The sequence below is a fragment of the Equus quagga genome, unplaced genomic scaffold, assembly GCF_021613505.1.
Source record: "Equus quagga isolate Etosha38 unplaced genomic scaffold, UCLA_HA_Equagga_1.0 146_RagTag, whole genome shotgun sequence".
In the NCBI taxonomy this organism is placed as follows: Eukaryota; Metazoa; Chordata; class Mammalia; order Perissodactyla; family Equidae; genus Equus; species Equus quagga.
The window spans coordinates 3,884,429-3,901,316 of NW_025796728.1; the positions used below are offsets into that span (position 1 = coordinate 3,884,429).

The 16,888-nt window shown below is 37.9% G+C and overlaps 1 protein-coding gene across 1 annotated transcript; it reads left to right on the forward strand.

The window, feature by feature from the left end:
- Positions 1-375: 375 nt before the first annotated feature.
- On the forward strand, positions 376-14,984 carry LOC124232920 (COMM domain-containing protein 8). The gene is made up of 5 exons (XM_046649830.1): positions 376-501; positions 5,333-5,488; positions 9,178-9,330; positions 11,953-12,108; positions 13,259-14,984. The coding sequence occupies exons 1-5, from the start codon at positions 436-438 to the stop codon at positions 13,277-13,279; spliced, it is 552 nt and encodes a 183-aa protein (XP_046505786.1). The 5' UTR covers positions 376-435; the 3' UTR covers positions 13,280-14,984.
- The last annotated feature ends 1,904 nt before the right edge of the window (positions 14,985-16,888 follow it).

Here is a 16,888-nt window from a genome sequence, read left to right on the forward strand (position 1 = left end):
TATATAAAGCATTTCACGCACAGTAAATCCTTAATTTACCTTCCAAATCAGGACACTTTAGTAAGAGACATGCCAAACCTCCGGGACAGTGGCCCCGAGGGCACCCCAAAATATCATTACCCTTATCAGACGGCTTTCTAAAGAGTGCAGAGGAAGGTCAATAGAACTCTGAAAATTTTGCAAAATGCTTTGAGAGATTTGCAAATCTACTTTCAATAAAATAGTTTAAGAGTGTTTACATAACGTCCCACCAGGCAGAAAACGATGCTCCTTAGTTACGAGAGCGCTAGCAGTGTCTCTGCGCACGCGCACAGGGGCCCCTGGGTCTCCCCGCCCTGTCCCCGCCCTTACCAGCGAGAGTCACGTGGGCGAGCCATCTCGAAGGAGGAGCGGCCCGGGTCTTGTCACGTGACCCCGGCTCTGCTTAGCACAGGGATGGAGCCGGAAGAGGGGACGCCCTTGTGGCGGCTGCAGAAGCTTCCAGCCGAGCTGGGCCCGAAGGTGAGGAGGGTGCGGTGTTGGCGGCGCGGGGCCGGGGCGCCGGGACGGCCTGGCGTGCGGGACTGGCCGGGTCAACCGGGACGCCGTGGCTGGGCTCGCTTGGGCTGGCAGGGGAAGGGAGGGGGAGGGGGCGTGATTTCGGGTGGCCGGCCCCCTGCTTCCCCTGGAGAGCCGAGGAGCCCTAGGCTTGGGGTGCCACCTCAGCCCCCCGGCTTGGAGTTGTCCCTTGAGGGGCCTTGCGCGCAGACATGCCCCTGGCCCATGCGCGGCCAGGGACCAAGGACCCTGGGCTGGGGGCGGAGCTGCCACGTAGACTTTGGAAACTTACAGCGTGGAGTCGGCGGTTTGCAGCCTCTCATTTACGTTTCATTCATTCATCCAACACTTACCTCCCGAATGCTCTCTATGCACCAGGCATGGTCCTAGGTTCTGGGGACACCGTGGTGACCTAGAGAAGGATACCCTGCCCCCTTGAGGGCGACAGAAAAAAAAAATTGATAAGTGCTACCAGTAACTGGGCGCCTTACTATAGGTAGGGTGGCCCAAGGGGGCCTTTCCCTCAAGAGGTTGGCACCTCAAGTCTGAGAAGGAACCTGGCTGGTGAGAATCTGAAAAAAGCAGACTCATTCGTTGGTGCAGCCAGTTTTCGTTGAAGTCTGCTGTGTGCTGAGTGCCCTGATGGGAAAAGGTAAACTGGTGAATGAGACACAGCCTGCGCCCAGGCGGAGCTTGCTATGTAATAAGGTAACCAAACCGAGTTATCCAGGAATGAGCTTGGACAGGTAGCAGCCCACATTTGAAGGGGCAAAGGAAGGCTTTCCAGAACGGGAAAATCCCGATTTCTAGGTTGAGTCCTGAAGGCTGAGTAGGAACCAGATAGGCTAGAGGGGAGAGGGTGTTTCAGGCAGAGGAATGGCAGCTACAGAGGCTACAAGAGAGCCAGTCCCCGGGGGCTTTGAGGACCCGCTGTAATTCTGAGAGGCTGAAATACAGAGTGAGCAGCAGAGCAGGGAGACTAAAACTAGACAGCTGAGCAGGAGTCAGGTGGCTCAGTCTTTATATGTCACGCTGGTGTGTTTGACCTTAACATCAAAGGCACTGGCAGGTTAAAGTGTTGTTTCTGGCAGCAAAATTTTAGTGAGTTTGAAAGATGAAATGTGGAGACAGTAAGTACATATAATAGTATCTCGGCTGTGAACTGTGAAAGGAAGCAAACCCAATGGTTACCAAAAGAGGAAAATCTGAGAAGTGTTTTCTCCCTTGAACTTTCAAGCAAAAAACCTTAGTGCCTTAAGTATTAGACGGGAGGGAAATTTGCCTACCCCTGAAAGAAAGCAATATGGATATGCAGAACTGAGCGGCCACGTTAGCTCTGGGGGCGGTGGTTCTGTTTGCCTTCTGGCTTCAGCTTACTAACACTTTGTATTGTAAATAATATGTTAATATGTTGACTTCTGCCTCCTCTGTCCTCCAACAATTCAGGCCTCATTAAGCCTTCCTTGAACACAACTGCTTAACTGGCTGGCTTGCCTTTGGTCTCGCTCTCATTCTGAACTCCTTCGGGGTACATTGTTTTATGTCCCCAGTTCTTGAGAGTTTGTCTGGCTCAAGGTGGGTTCTTAATTAGTGTTTGTGGAAGGAAGGAATCAATGCGTACTAAACTCAGCTTTATCCCGGGGGGCAGTTATCTGGATCCTAAGCTTTGGTGGGTTGGCCTTCAGTGTCATCGATAGGCAGTTTTAAATAAGTCATATAAAAATTGACTATAGTGGAGCCATTTTAAGTGGAGTCAGAGCTGCCTTTCCAGAGAAACTGCTTTGCTGTCTGGAACCTTGAGCTGGGCCAAACCTTTGGACTGGGCCAAAATGGCAATTGTGTTACAAGCAATTGTTTGAAAAGTCAGCAGGAGAACAGACATCCTGGTCACAAAGACTGAGGATGGTGGATTTTGGAAGATAGAATCACTAGTCAATCAATGTTTAGCCAAGACTAGCTCTCTGCCTCCAACTCCAATTAAAATTCCTTGTAATACAATCTCCTTTCTTTGCTTTTATAAGCCCCTGACTTTTACTCCCTAGCAGGACACGTTTTGGGTTTCTACCTGAATCTGTATCTCCCGAATTACAATTCTAATTGCCCCAATAAATATCTGCTGTTTTAAATTGTGGTGATTTTCACCTTGGTTGATAGTGCAACTTCTGTTCCATTTACCATGGGTGAAGGGTGGGGTTGGGGGGCTAAGCCTACAGAATGGTATCAAAGGGTATGTGGTAGGTAGCTTTTTAAGTCCCTAATCTTGGCCTGCCTTTTTGCTTTATTCCCTTTATGAAGTGTGGGGGAGGTGGAAGGGAATTAACTTACTTAATTCCTACCAGGATCAAGAAAAACCATCTTACCTCTTTTCTCTGATTTTACAAATGGGGAAACAAATGTCAGCAGAGGGTTTGAGTAACTTGCCGAAGGTTGTCAAACTAGTAAGTGGCCAAGCTGGCACATGTGGTACATCTTGACTGTGAGTCTTGTGTGTTAGTCTTCTGTTCCTGTGTTCATTCTGCCTACTGCTTAGATAAGGCCCGCAACCCTTACCGCCATGTATGTCGATGACTCCTAAATCTCTGGATCCGGCCAAAAATCTCTTCCCTGAGTGTCAGGCTTCTGCTAAGATACACCACAGGTACCTCAGATTCAGTGTGTCCTTGCCTGAGCTCCTCATCTTTTGCCCGTGAGTTACTCCTTTTGTGGCTGTAGCCTCATTTTCAGTTTGTGGCACCACCACTTACCCAGTCACTCAGCCTGAAATTCTGAGTATCATCCATCCTCCCTCCTCCTTTTCATGTCTCTTTTACTTCTCTACTGCCTCATTTTGGGCGTCCTCAACAATGTGGGCCCCCTTAATCCTGCTGGTAAACTGAAGATGGGGGCCTTTGGGCTCACCTTCTATTTCCCTTTTCTCTCCTTAGATCTCCCGACCTGTTGTCAGATTTATGGAAAAATAATGCAAATATGTGAAAAGGTTGCTTCCTTGTTGAACACAGATTAAAGTCTAGGCTCTTTGGCATTGTGTACAAGGCCCTTTATGATTTGGCCTGTGCCCACCTCTCCATCCTTGTATCCTGTCATCCCCCAGGTTGAGCCATATGATTTCATGCGCATCCTTTGCATATGCAGTTGCTTGTGACTAGAATGCCTTTCTCCCCTGTTTGACTGGCCAACTACTCATCTTTTTAAGATAGACTTTCCCCTGCTTCCTCTCTGCTCCTTTGTACCTTCTATAAACTTGTATTCTGACTCCTATCACTCTTAAGTGCATTTATTTATTGATATGTTTGCCTTTTGCAAATGGACTAGGACTCTGGTATGGTAGGACCTTGTCTTATTTATCCTTAGTTTCCTCATCTGTAAAATGGGGATAACAGTACTTACTTCATAGGGTTGTAGTGAGGAGATCAGCAGTGTTTGGTACACAATTGGGGCTCCATAAAAAGTAGCTATTATAGTTATTTTTTGTTTATATTTCCATTAACTTGTTTAATAACTGGAATGAAGTGCTCACTGCATATTCGTAAGTGAAGAAAAAACATTTATATTCCAAAAAAGATAGCACTTTTATTTTTCTGTTTGAGTTCTGGGTTTTGTTTTAGCATGGGGACACTTTGGGAAAAGGTGGAATATATGTAGAGAATTCTGAATGAATTTCAAATTGAGAATGTTGGTGGATTTATGGTACATAAGAACTCTCTTCATATAGAGCATTAGCCGTGGTTGGAAGTGGGGTCACCAGTTGCTCCTCTCTGTGCTGATAGGTGGTGTTATAGAGGAGTTACTGCTTAAAATGGAGTAGAATATGATCCAAGGGAAACGAGTTAGAAGGCTTGCTGCTTAAAAGCATTTCCAAGTTATTTGGGTTCAAATAGTCTTCTTAGAAGACACAAATATCCCCTGAGAAAGAAAACCATATTAATCATTTGCCTAGAATAGTGCTGGCATGGTAGGTACTCAGTCAGTGTATGTTAAAGGCATGGAACATAGTGCTAGTAGGAGTAGTAATAGTGATGATAATAATAAGAAGAATGATAACAGTGGCTGGCAATGTTTAAGTGCTTTGTACCTGCCAGGAATGTGCCAAGAGATTGGCATGGATTCTTATTTAATCCTTACAGCAACGTTATGGGGGTAGGTGATATCCTCATTTTACCCATGAGGAAACAGAGGCACAGAACACTTAACGTGGTAAAGCTAGTTAAGTAGTTGAACTAGGATTCACACTGGTTAGTTTCATTCCAAAATCCAACGTCTTAATCACTATGTTCAGTTATATGTGTGTTAGGATTTCCATTGCTGATATTGAGGTAGGATAGAGAAAAAGAAATGTAAAAATGGAGAAGAAAGGTACTGTTGACTTTGTTGGAGTGGACCAAAAGAAGTATGAATGTAGTGAAAAGTGGAGGCAAGGCAAAATGAAGTTTGTAGATCTCCAGTAAAAGACTTGAGTTGTACCTTTTTTTTGGTTATTGGTATAAATATGATGTCTAAGAAATCCCAAGGTGAAACTTTTATACTCACCACCTTCCTTTCAGGAACATTGGGGAAACAGTGTATCTATAAAATTATTTTCGCTTCTGAAGGTGGACAAAATTATAGAAAGTCTGGCTTTTTTTGTGACTCTTTAACTTTGAATTAATAGAATAATGTTAAAAATAGTTACATTTCGATCTCATTTGCTCTTGTGGTTAACAGGAACTTCTCCCAACAACATTTGTTTGCTCCAAGGAAGATAAAGCGGTTTAATAATTTTACTTATAATTACATTTATTTCCTTTTTTCTCTCTAGCTTCTTCACAAAATAATTGATGGCATTTGTGGCCGAACTTATCCTGTCTACCAGGATTATCAGAGTGTTTGGGAGTCAGCAGAATGGATGCATGTTCTAGAAGATATTACCAAATTTTTCAAAGCTGTAGTTGGTAAAAATTTATCTGATGAAGAGGTAACTTCACTCAAAATTTCTGTACCTTATAATAATAATGATAAAAAATAATTAGGTTTCAGATTTTTTATTAAATTGGTCTTTAGGCCCCGTATAATACAAGGGCCATTATCAGTAAGTATATATTGTATAGCAAGAAAAACTTCAAAATCCTAAGTGGAAAATCTGATAGTAGAAGTTCTGGGTGTCTGTAATTTTGTTTTTGGTTGTTTGTATTTTTTTAGTTGTGAAACATTTAAATCATATAGAAGAAAACTGAAAGTTATATAACCAACACCTCTGTTCCCGTTACCATAATTAAACAGTTGTTAACATTTTACTTTATATATGTCATGTTTGTGTGATTGTTTTAGAAACAGAGCATTACAGATCTACCTAAATACCACCGGGTACGCCACCCTCCCCTAGAGATCACCCACTTGTGAACTTGGTGTGCATGTTTTGTATTCTATATTGTATGAAGGTGTACATCTTTAAGCAATGTAGACAATTATTTGAGCTGTTTAAATGTGTAACTTGTAAATGATAACAATGTATCCATTTATAATTTGTTTTTTTAAGGCAACATTGTGTTTTAGATTTACCAATGTTGATAAATGTAAATCTGGTTCATGTATTTTAACCGCTTGTATCTGATGATAGAAATTAGTGGGACTTATTTTTCTGTCCCCTACTGATGAACACTTAGGTCATTGTTTCTTTGCTCTTTCATTATTACAAATAGCGTTGCTACAAACATTTTGTATGTGTCTCCTTGTACCCACGTGGACCAACTTTCTCAGAGGACATCTTGAAGTGAAATTGCAGGATCATGGGGTATTCTTCTGTTGAATTGCCTTTGTACATTTGTCAGAAATCATTTGGGCGTGTTTGTGTAGGTTGCCCACTTTTTTAAAAAATGGAATTATGTGTTTTTCGTTTTGATTTGGGTGATATTCTGGATATGAGTTCTTTGTTAGATGTATGTATTTTATATCTCTTTTATTATGTCACTTGCCTTTTTACTCTGTTAATGAACAGAAGTTCTGAATTTTACTCAAGTCCAGTTTGTCAGTCTGTCTTTAATGGTTAGTGCCATTAGTGCCCTGTTGAAGAAATATTTGTGCCAAGGTCATGAAGATGTTTTTGTATGTTTTCTTCTAGAATCTTGATTGTTTTAGCTTTCAAATTTATGTCATTGATTCATTTTTGAATTAATGTTTCTATATGGAGTAGGGGTCAAGTTCAAATTTTTCCAAATGAATATCCACTTGACCTAGCACCATTTATTGAAATGACCATTCTTGCCCCATAGAATTGCTGTGCAGCCTTCATTGTAAATCAGGTGACCGTATGTATGGGTCTGTATCTGGACTCTTTATTCTGCTCCATTGGTCTGCTTTGCTATATTTGCTGATACTATACTGTCTTAGTTACTGCAGAATTAAAGCTGCATTACGTTACGTAAGTTTTGATATCTGATAGTAGAAGAACTTCAACCTTCTGCTTCTTGAGGATTGCCTTGGTTATTCTAGATCCTCTGTATTTTCACATGCATTTTAAAATCAGCTTGTCAATTACAAGCAAAAAACTTGCTGGAGTTTTGATGGGAAGTGTTAGTCAGCTTGGGCTGCGTAATAAAATATCATAAAGTGGGTAGCTTGAACAACAGGAATTAATTTCTCACAGTTCTAGAGGCCAGGGAGTCCAAGATCAAGAGGCTGGGTGATCAGTTCCATACTGAGGGCTTTTTTCCTGGCTGCAGATGGTTGCCTTGTAGCTTTGTCCTCACATGGCCCCAGGGAGAGAGACAGAGAGCAAACTCTCCGGTGTCTCTTATAAGGGCACTAATACCATCAGGAGAGCCCCATCCTCGTGACCTCATTTAAACATAATTACCTCTCAAAGGTCTCATTTCCAAGTATCTTGGGGGTTGGGGTTTTAACATATGAATTTTGAGGGGACACGGTTGAGTCCATAGCATGGGGATTGAACTGAATCTCTAGATCATTTTGGGGAGAATTGACATCTTAACAATATTGAGCCTTCTTATCAATGAACATGGTATAACCTTCCATTTATTTAGAATGGCTTCAGTTTCTCTCTAATGTTTTGTAGCTTTCAGTGTAGAGGCCTTGCAAATATTTTTTTAGATTTATTTCTAAGTAACTGATGTTTCTGATCTTTAATTTTGTTCTCTGATTGTTTATTGCTAGTGTGTAGAAACAAAGTTGATTTTTATATACTACTCTGTGTCCAACAATCTTTCTAAATTTACTTACTATATCTAATAGTTTATAAAATTTCTTTTGGATTTTTTTGAATGCAGTAATTTTCTTTTTCAATTTTAATACCTTTAATTTCTGTTTTCTTCCCCTTATTGTACTGGCTAACGCCTTCAGGACAGTGTTGGGGAAAAAAGCAGCACCTTGTTCCTGACCTTAGGGAGAATGTGTTCACTATTTCATCATTCAGTATGTTCGCTGTGTCATTTTATAGATATCCTTTATCAGATGAAAGAAATTTCCTGCAAATCCTGCTTTGCTGAGAATTTTTATCATTACTGAGTATTGAATTTTATCAAATGCTTTTTTCCTGAATTTATTATTTTTCACCTTTATTTTGTTAATGTGGTGCCTCACATTGATTTTTGAGTGTTAAACTAACCTTACATTGCCAAAATAAATCCTACTTGGTCATGATGTATTGTCTTTTTTTATATGTCTTTTGATTTGATTTGCCAATATTTTGTTTAGGATTTTTATCTATATTTGAGTGATATTGGCCTATGATTTTTTCTGTCCTATAATGTCTGTGTCAGAGTGTCAAGTTTTATTCTGGTCTCATGGAACGAATTAGGAAGTATTTTTTTTCTTTTTCTGTGGAAGAGTTTGTGCAAGATTGATTTTGTTTCTTTCTTCACTTAGTACTGTGTTACCGTCTTGCTTAATTTGAAAATATTTGGAAAAATTTTTTATCTGTTATGATTTAATTACACAGTGGCCCAAAAATACAGAGTCTGATTCCAGTTCTTTGAAATTTGTTGTGACTTGCCATATAGCTTGGGATGTGGTTCATTTTGGTGAATGTTCCATATACATTTGAAAACAATATGTGTTATACAATTGTTGGATGTAGTGTTCTGTGTGTAGATTAGGTTAAATAGAATGAAAGTGTTTTTTAATTCTATATCTACTGATTTTTTTTGTCTCTGTCACTTACTGAGAGGTTTGTTAACATCTCTAATTATGACAGTAGATTTACCCAGTTCCGCCAAGTTTTGCTACTTTATATATTTTGAAGTTATGTTATTAGGTGCACACAGATTTATGGTTGTTATATATTTCTGTTGAGTCACCCTTTTGCCATCCTTCTCTATTTCTTGTAATACTTTTGCCTTAAAGACTCTGTTGTCTGATATATTAATATAGTCATACCAGCTTTAGTGGTCCAAGGATGCACTCACTTTCATGCTGCTTCATCAGTCAGCCCTTTTCCTTTACTTTCTGTTTTGCAAAAATTTGTTAAAACCTCTTGTTTGCTGGTTGTATATTCTCATCTGTTCTTTTCATAGTTAGAGAAGTATTTCTCTTTTTTTTTTTCATTTACTACCATTTTAAATGGTATGTGAAAGGAGAATGGAACTATGTATATTTTAAATAGGAAGGCCCTTTCCCTTATTTCCTAAACATTTATTTTTGTTTTCATAGGTATTTCAGCAATTGAGTCAGTTGAATTCATTTCATCAAGAAGCTATCATGAAATGCTTGAAAAGTAGGAAAGATGAAATCAAGCAGGCTCTGTTAGAAGAAATAGTTGATATTTCCTCTGCACAGCTACAAGATTTCGATTGGCAGTTAAAGGTGAGAATCTATTTATTTATGAATGTGTATGTTTTTTACTTCATTTTTGGGATAGAAAGAAGTATTTATTTTTTGCAATGTATATATCTAAAATTTCTGTTCTTTTGAGAATACATTGTCCCCAAAAAGTATCAAAGATAATTAAAATGACATTTTCTGCATTAATTTGGACATCAGTACACTACAAACCGTGTGTATAGACATTACAATGATAATAAGTTCAATTAAATAGAACTGTAAATGATTAAATGTCATAAGTAGTGGAGGAGTATGTGTGTATATATTCAACATTTTATGTTTGGCTAGAATTTTATAGACTTTATAGTCTTCCCAAGATTGGTAAATGTCATTCTACCTCAGGGGAAATCTATAATGTGTTATTAAAACAGCACTTAAGAAACATTTTGAAAAGAGAGTCATAATCAGTGGGGTTCATAAAGAACAATTTCACACCAACTTTCCATCCTCTGTAGGGTAGCTAGACCTAGATGAGGAGAAAACAAATGCATTGTGTTTCTTGATTTCAGCATGACCCTGGATAAAGTGGGGAAAAATGTAGAAAAATAATACAGACGGAGTCATAAGTGGATAAATAAACAAAACCAGATGAATTTGTGTTAGCTCAGAAAGAGGTCTCAGTGATTCTGGTCTTGGCCCAATCATCTTCAACATTTTTATGAGTATTATGCTTATCAAATCTGAGGGTGACACAAAACTAGAGATCTATTTAATATGTAATATAATACAGTCAAAATTTAAAATTATTTTATAGCACATTTCAGTGGTGGACCAAATAAAGCAAAATAAACTAAGCAGAGATAACCTAAGTAGAGGATTTTTCATTTAAATAAAGCAAAGGATAAATATAAAAGATATGAGAGATATGCTAATAGTAGCATATATGAGAAATATTTAGTTGTTTTGATTTACCAAAGTGTAGCTTGAGTCAGCAGTATGATTCAGTCTTATGTTTCATTGGTAGAAATTCTGTTTCAAGCAAAGGGTAGCAGTTCTAATATAGTGTGTTTTCAACTCTTAAATCTTTTTAGTTTGTTTAGTTGGTTTGATAATCCTTTTAGTTCTGGCTGCCAAACTTAAGACGTACTTAAGCAAGTTGGAGCCCAAGTGGAAAGAATGACCAGGAACTTAAAATCATGGTACGTGAAGTTGCTTTGAAACACCTGGAAGAGAGAAAACTTAGTAGAAATATAACAGTTATCTTTAAAGGACTAAAAGTCATGTAGATAAAGGATTATATATATGCTCTATGGCTTCAGGTGGTAGGACAAAGGCCTAAAGTATATGATTTGCAATAAGATGGGTTTGAATTGAACCTAGGGAAGAATTTTTGTTTTGTTTTGTTTTCTGAGGAAGATTAGCCCTGAGCTAACATCTGCTGCCTATCCTCCTCTTTTTGCTGAGGAAGACTGGCCTTGAGCTAACATCTGTGGCCATCTTCCTCTACTTTATATGTGGGATGCCTACCACAGCATGGCTTGCCTAGCGGTACCATGTCCACACCCGGGATCCGAACCACTGAACCCCAGGCCACCGAAGGGGAACATGAGAACTTAACTGCTGTGCCACCGGGCCGGCCCCAGGAAGAATTTTTTAAAAACTATGAGTATCTGAAAATTATTTTAACGTCTTCTTGAGTTACCACACTCCTCATCATTGGTGGTATTCAAGCATAGGCTGAGAAACCATTTATTGGAAATATTGAGAAGGAGAATTATCCAAAAGGTAGACAACCCAAAGGTGATATTTCCAAATCTCAGAGATTTATGAGTTGTTTTTTTGGAGAAAGAAATCTAAGGATTTGATTCTATGGTCTGTGTACCATAAGGGAGATGCTTTGAGGTTGGTTGTTTGGGAAGGAGCCCCTTACGGTTGCCCAAGTAAATTTTTGCAAGTAGGAGTACTCCAAAGATTCAGTTATTCTTGGGTTTTCTGGCTCAGATTCCAGAAAAATTGAATTTCCCTTTGCCATCTGACAATGAATCAATAGTGCTTATTTCAAAAAGTATTAGTGTCGTAAATATTTGGTTCTTCCATTTCCTGTAGGATACTCTTTTTTAGACAGAAAGTGGAAAGTGAGGTAAATATGTTGAATGTTTTTGTCAAGTGGCTCTAATTGAAAATGGCTCTGTCTTGGTTACATATTTATCAATACTTTAGTAGAGAGTTAGCTGATCATGAATGAAGCATCTTAATTTCTTAGAGTTTACCAGTGGTTTTAGTATCTTTGGAGATGGACTTCCATCCTGTAGGTATCTTTACACTTATTTAAGAATTCTCCCTGTTTCTTGCTGCATTGGACCCATTCAGTACTTCCCAGCCGTAACTCTGCTCTGGATTCCTGCTTCTCCCACAGAGTGCTGGCTGACTGTCTTTTTTTCCCTAACCTACTTCCCCTCGTTTATTTACTCTCTTCTCTCTTTCTGTTCAAACATGTGTTGGTTTGGCATGGGTTTAATTTGTTTATTTCTTCTACCTTTCCCTGTACTTGATAGCAAACAGGAGTACTCTTTTTTTTTTAATGTATTGTTAGTAAGCTCTGATGCATATTTAATATAGTCCTTTTTATTACTTATTAATTACTGTTTTCCTCATTTTAAATAGCTTGCACTTTCTAGTGACAAGATTGCTACATTACAAATGCCACTTTTAAACCTTCATCTAGATGTAAAAGAAAATGGTGAAGTCAAACCATATTCTGTTGAAATGAATAAAGAAGAGCTGCAGAATCTAATAAATTCCTTGGAAGCAGCTAATAAGGTATTTGTTTTAATTTTGTTGTACAGCTAATAAGGTATTTGTTTTAATTTTCTTGTACAGTTTAAAGTGTTTAAGTTTTGATTGACAACATCAGAGCAATGTAAGAAGAACGCGTAGTTCACTTTTATTGTTTCTCTTTTTCCTGATATTTTTTGTCAAGCACAGAAAATACTTGTAGGTGTATTCTGCATCTCTATTTTTAGATATTCAGTTAATTATAACTTATTTTAGTTACTTAGTTTTGAGCATAACTTATCAAGTAGTTATTTTTGAAAAAAATAATAGTGCTTTTGAAAAAAATAAAAGTGCTGTTGTAACTGCTAGATTGTTTTTGCTCTGGTACTCATTAATGATAAAAATAAAATGTTTACCTTGAGGCTGTGAAATTAGTTGATTCTGAAGAGTTTTTATGATTTAAAATGGTTGTGACTTGAAGAAAAATGTGTCTTATTTAACTAGACAAGTAGAAAAAAATTACTTTTATAATCCTTAAAGTATGGGAGACAAAATATGGCTTGTAGTTATTATGACAAAATCAGGTTGAGACAAAATAGAATTAGTGGATGACTAAAAACTTTACATTTACAAAGGAATGGCTAAGTAACAGTAACCACTCATAGGGTTTAATTAATGAGAACAGTAGAAACTGCTGCTGTGAGAAAGAAAGAAAAATAATGATTTGTGTGTACGTACATTCCTTTCATTATTGCTAGCATTTTCTCCAGTGATCTAGTGTCAATGGTTAAAGTCAGTTATTCTTACCAGCCTCTCTTGCTACTAACCAGTCTTCTTGGGTCTGCCTCTTTTAAACCCTGGTATACTTCAGCTTCCCTCCATATTCTGCAGTTACTCAAGCCATTTTGGTGCTTTCCTGACTGGGCCACATGCCCAGTAACCAAACTGGTAGCCTGGCTTACCTTTGGCTGGGGCTAAATGTCTGACGGGGTGTGTGGAAGAGCCTGGTATAAATGACAGATGATTCTGAACCATAGCTCCTGGCAGGCACGTGCCATGAGTTACTGTGCGTTGTCCTTGCTTGTTATCAGTTCTGCAGGCCCTTCTTCAGAGATTTCAAAGCATTTCATTTAGCAGATATTGGCATCCTTCTGGTCTAACCTGATTCCTCTCTCCCCCCGCTTTATGTTTTAAGGTGGTCATGCAGTTGAAATAACTGGAAGTAGTGAATACCAACACTCAGATTCCACTGCTACAACTGATACGGCAGAGTGAATACTGTGTGTTCAGAAAACCTGTGATGTGCTGACTTATTACGCCAAGCTGAGAAAGCAGCTGCTTTGAGATCAAAGATAAAAATTTATCAGCATATCTAAGGAACAGGAAATTACATGGTTGCCAGGAAATGCATAAAAAATGAAAAAGCTATAATAGCTGTTTATATTTTTGTAATGACTTTTGCCTCATTTATTAAATATTTGAGAAATCTTTATAGCTGTAACAGTTTTATTGAAAGCTAAAAATAGGCTCTAAAGTAATGTAAACATACAAAGCACAAATATACTTGAATATTGCTTAAAGAAGTATGTGAATAGCAAGGACATGTATTATGGATATATATGATTAATTTGTAATGTTTTTAAAAAATAGCTTTTAAAGAATGTGTAAGCTGCATATGTAACTCAGGAGATTCCATATCTTTCTCATATTCAAAGGAAAGATTATAAAATGCAAAATTTCTTAGAGAAAGAAGCTCTTCAGATATGAACAAGAAAAAATAATCAAATTTATTGGAACAGTTTTGAGTTTATGAATTTATGAATTCTAGAAACTAAATTCTTATACTTGAACACAGAAAAAAGTGAAAATAACACTGTTACTTCTGCATTTCTATGTTTGGTTGGGAGAGTGTGCTCTGATGAAAAAAGAAATGGATACCATTGTATAGTGTATATATTATTATTCAGATATTAGCCAAGAATGCATATAGGTCCATTTTTGTTATAAACTCTTAATATTGAATTTAACAGTTTTGGATGTTAACAACTTCATTGGAGAAACAAACCATTTTTAATTTCAGTTTAAAAACACATTCTGAACAAATAAAAAATGTCCTTTTATTTTTATATGTTGTTTTATTTCAGATGACTTTCTACATAACGCAACAATACATGATTAATTGGTACCTGCCCTTTGCAACTTTACAGCTCATTAGAGCATCGGGCTATTAGTTGAGGTGTCCAGAGCAGTTCATACTATTCTCATCCTGCAGATGAGGATAGGCTTACAGAGGTTAGTAAATATGTGAGTGTGGTCTAGACAGTGCTGCTCAAAGTGTATCTGTAGACTAATGCCCGCCTGTGGACTGTTTGTTATAGGTTGGTGATTAGATAAGGAGCTTATGCTTGAATGTTATTCAATGTACTGAGCAATTTTGGTTATGAAAAAAAAATCAGCTGAACTAAACGGCGTGCTTAGAGAGGTGCAGGTTCCTTCTGTCATTATGGACCAGTAACGGTTTGCAGACCAGCACTTTAAAAATACTGATCTAGAGATCCCTTTTGAGTTTCAGCCCTCCATGCAGTACTCCTTTGAGAAGGAAAAAATCTGGCTCTGCTTATTTCCCTCATCACGTGTTATCGCTGTATTAGCATATTTAACCCCTTTATTGAAATCTAATTTCAATATACTGCACTATGAACTGCACATATTTAAATCTGATAATTTGGCCACGTGTACACCTACATACACCTATGAAAGCATCACCTCAATCAAGATGATGAACATATCAGTCATTCCTGAAAGTTTCCTCCTATTCCTTGTAATCCCTGCTCCTGCGTCTTTCCCCCGCCCAGGTAACCACTGTCTGCTTCCTGCTACTGTAGATTGTTTCACATTTTTGAGAGTTTAATATAAATGAAATCAGACACTATGTGCTCTTTTTTTTTTTTTGTGATCTGGCTTTCAGCATTAGTTTGAGTTTTGTCTATGTTGTTGCATGTATCACTAGTTCATTCCTTTTTATTGAGAAGTATTCTGTTGTAGAGTTCTATCTTAATTTGTTTATTTATTCTCCTGTTAATGGATATTTTGGTTGTTTAAAATTTTGGGCTGTTATAATACACGGAATGCTCTACACATTCTTCTATCTGTCTTTGTATGGACATATGCTTTCTTTTGAGTAAATACTTAGGAGTGAAATGGCCGGAACATATGGTAGGTTTATATTTATCTTTTCAAGAAACTGCCAAACTGTTTTCCAAAGCAATTTTTTCATTTTCCATTCCTCCCACAGTCTATAAGAGTTCTCCCTCCACATCCTTGCCACCTTTTGGTATGGTCAGTCTTTTTAATTGCAGTTATTCTAATACATGTGTAGCGGTATATCATTGTAGTTTTGATAATATTCATTTCCCTAATGACTAATGATGTTGAGCATCTTTTCTTTTGCTTATTTTCCATCTGTGTATCTTCTCTGGTGCCCTTTTTTCTTTTGGCTGAGGATTCACCCTGAACTGACATCCATCACTAATCTTCCTCTTTTTTTGCTTGAGGAAGATTAGCCCTGAGCTAAAATCTGTGCCAATCCTCCTCTATTTTTCTGTATGTGAGACACCGCCACAGTGTAGCTGATGAGTGGGGTAGGTCTGCGCCCTGGATCTGGATCTGAACCCGTGAACCTGGGCCACCGAAGTGGAGCATGTGGAACTTTAACCACTCGGCCACGGGCCCATTTTTTAATTGGATTGTTTTCTTATTATTGGCTTTTGGGAGTTCTTTATATAGCCTGGATAGAAGTGTTTTTTAGATACATGCCTTGCAAGTATTTTCTTCCCAATCTATGGCTTGTCTTTTTTTTTTTCTTTCTTTAAATAGACTATTTTTCTAGAACAGTTTTAGATTTACAGAAAAATTGAGCAGATAGTTCAGAGAGTTCCCATATAGCCTACATCCAGGCTCCCCTATTAATAACGTCTTATATTAGTATGGTATATTTGTTATAATTAATGAGGTAGTATTGATACATGATTATTAACTAAATCCCATTGTTTATTCAGATTTCCTAAGCTTTTACTGAATGTCTTCTTTCTCTCCCAGGATTCCATCCTGGACAGTGTATTCTATTCAGTTGTCATGTATCTATATACTTCTCTTGTTGTGATAATTTCCCATACTTTTCCTTGTTTTTGACAACCTTGACAGTTTTAAGGAGTGTGGGTGAGATATTTTGTAAGCTGTCCCTCTATTGGAATTTAATGTTTTTCTCATGTTTAAACTGGGTTATGGGTTTTTGGGAGGAATGTCACAGAGAGAAAGTGCCATTTACATTACATCATATCAAGGGTACATGCTATTAATAGGATTTATGACTTCATGTTGACCTTGATCACCTGGTTGAGGTAGCGTTTGTCAGATGTCTCCGCTGTGAAGTTGCTCCTTATTCCTCCTTTTTCCATACTGTACACTGCGGAAGGAAGTCACTATGTGCACTCCATATATAAGGAACGGCAAGTTGTGTTCCCCCTCCTTGAGGTCAGAGTATCTATAGAAATCATTTGGAATTCTTCTGCAGATTTGCTTCTACTCTCCTAATTATTAATTTATTTAATCATTTATTTATATACTATGGACTCATGGATATTTTGTACTTTGGCCAACTGGGAGCTCTTTCAGTTGGCTCCTGTGTCCATTTGACATAGCCTCTATTAATGGGGGTAGAATTGATTGATTTTTTTATTTCCTTAACTTTCTGGTAATACAAGATGTTCACGCTCATCCTGTCTGTTTCCTGCCCAGTGCTAGAGTCAGCCATTTCTCCAAGAAG

Coding starts and splice junctions, on each gene's coding strand:
- LOC124232920 (XM_046649830.1), top strand. CDS start 436: ATGGAGCCGGAAGAGGGGACGCCCTTGTGGCGGCTGCAGAAGCTTCCA. Junction 502..5,332: donor CAGCCGAGCTGGGCCCGAAG/GTGAGGAGGGTG, acceptor TTTTCTCTCTAG/CTTCTTCACAAAATAATTGA. Junction 5,489..9,177: donor AAAATTTATCTGATGAAGAG/GTAACTTCACTC, acceptor TTGTTTTCATAG/GTATTTCAGCAATTGAGTCA.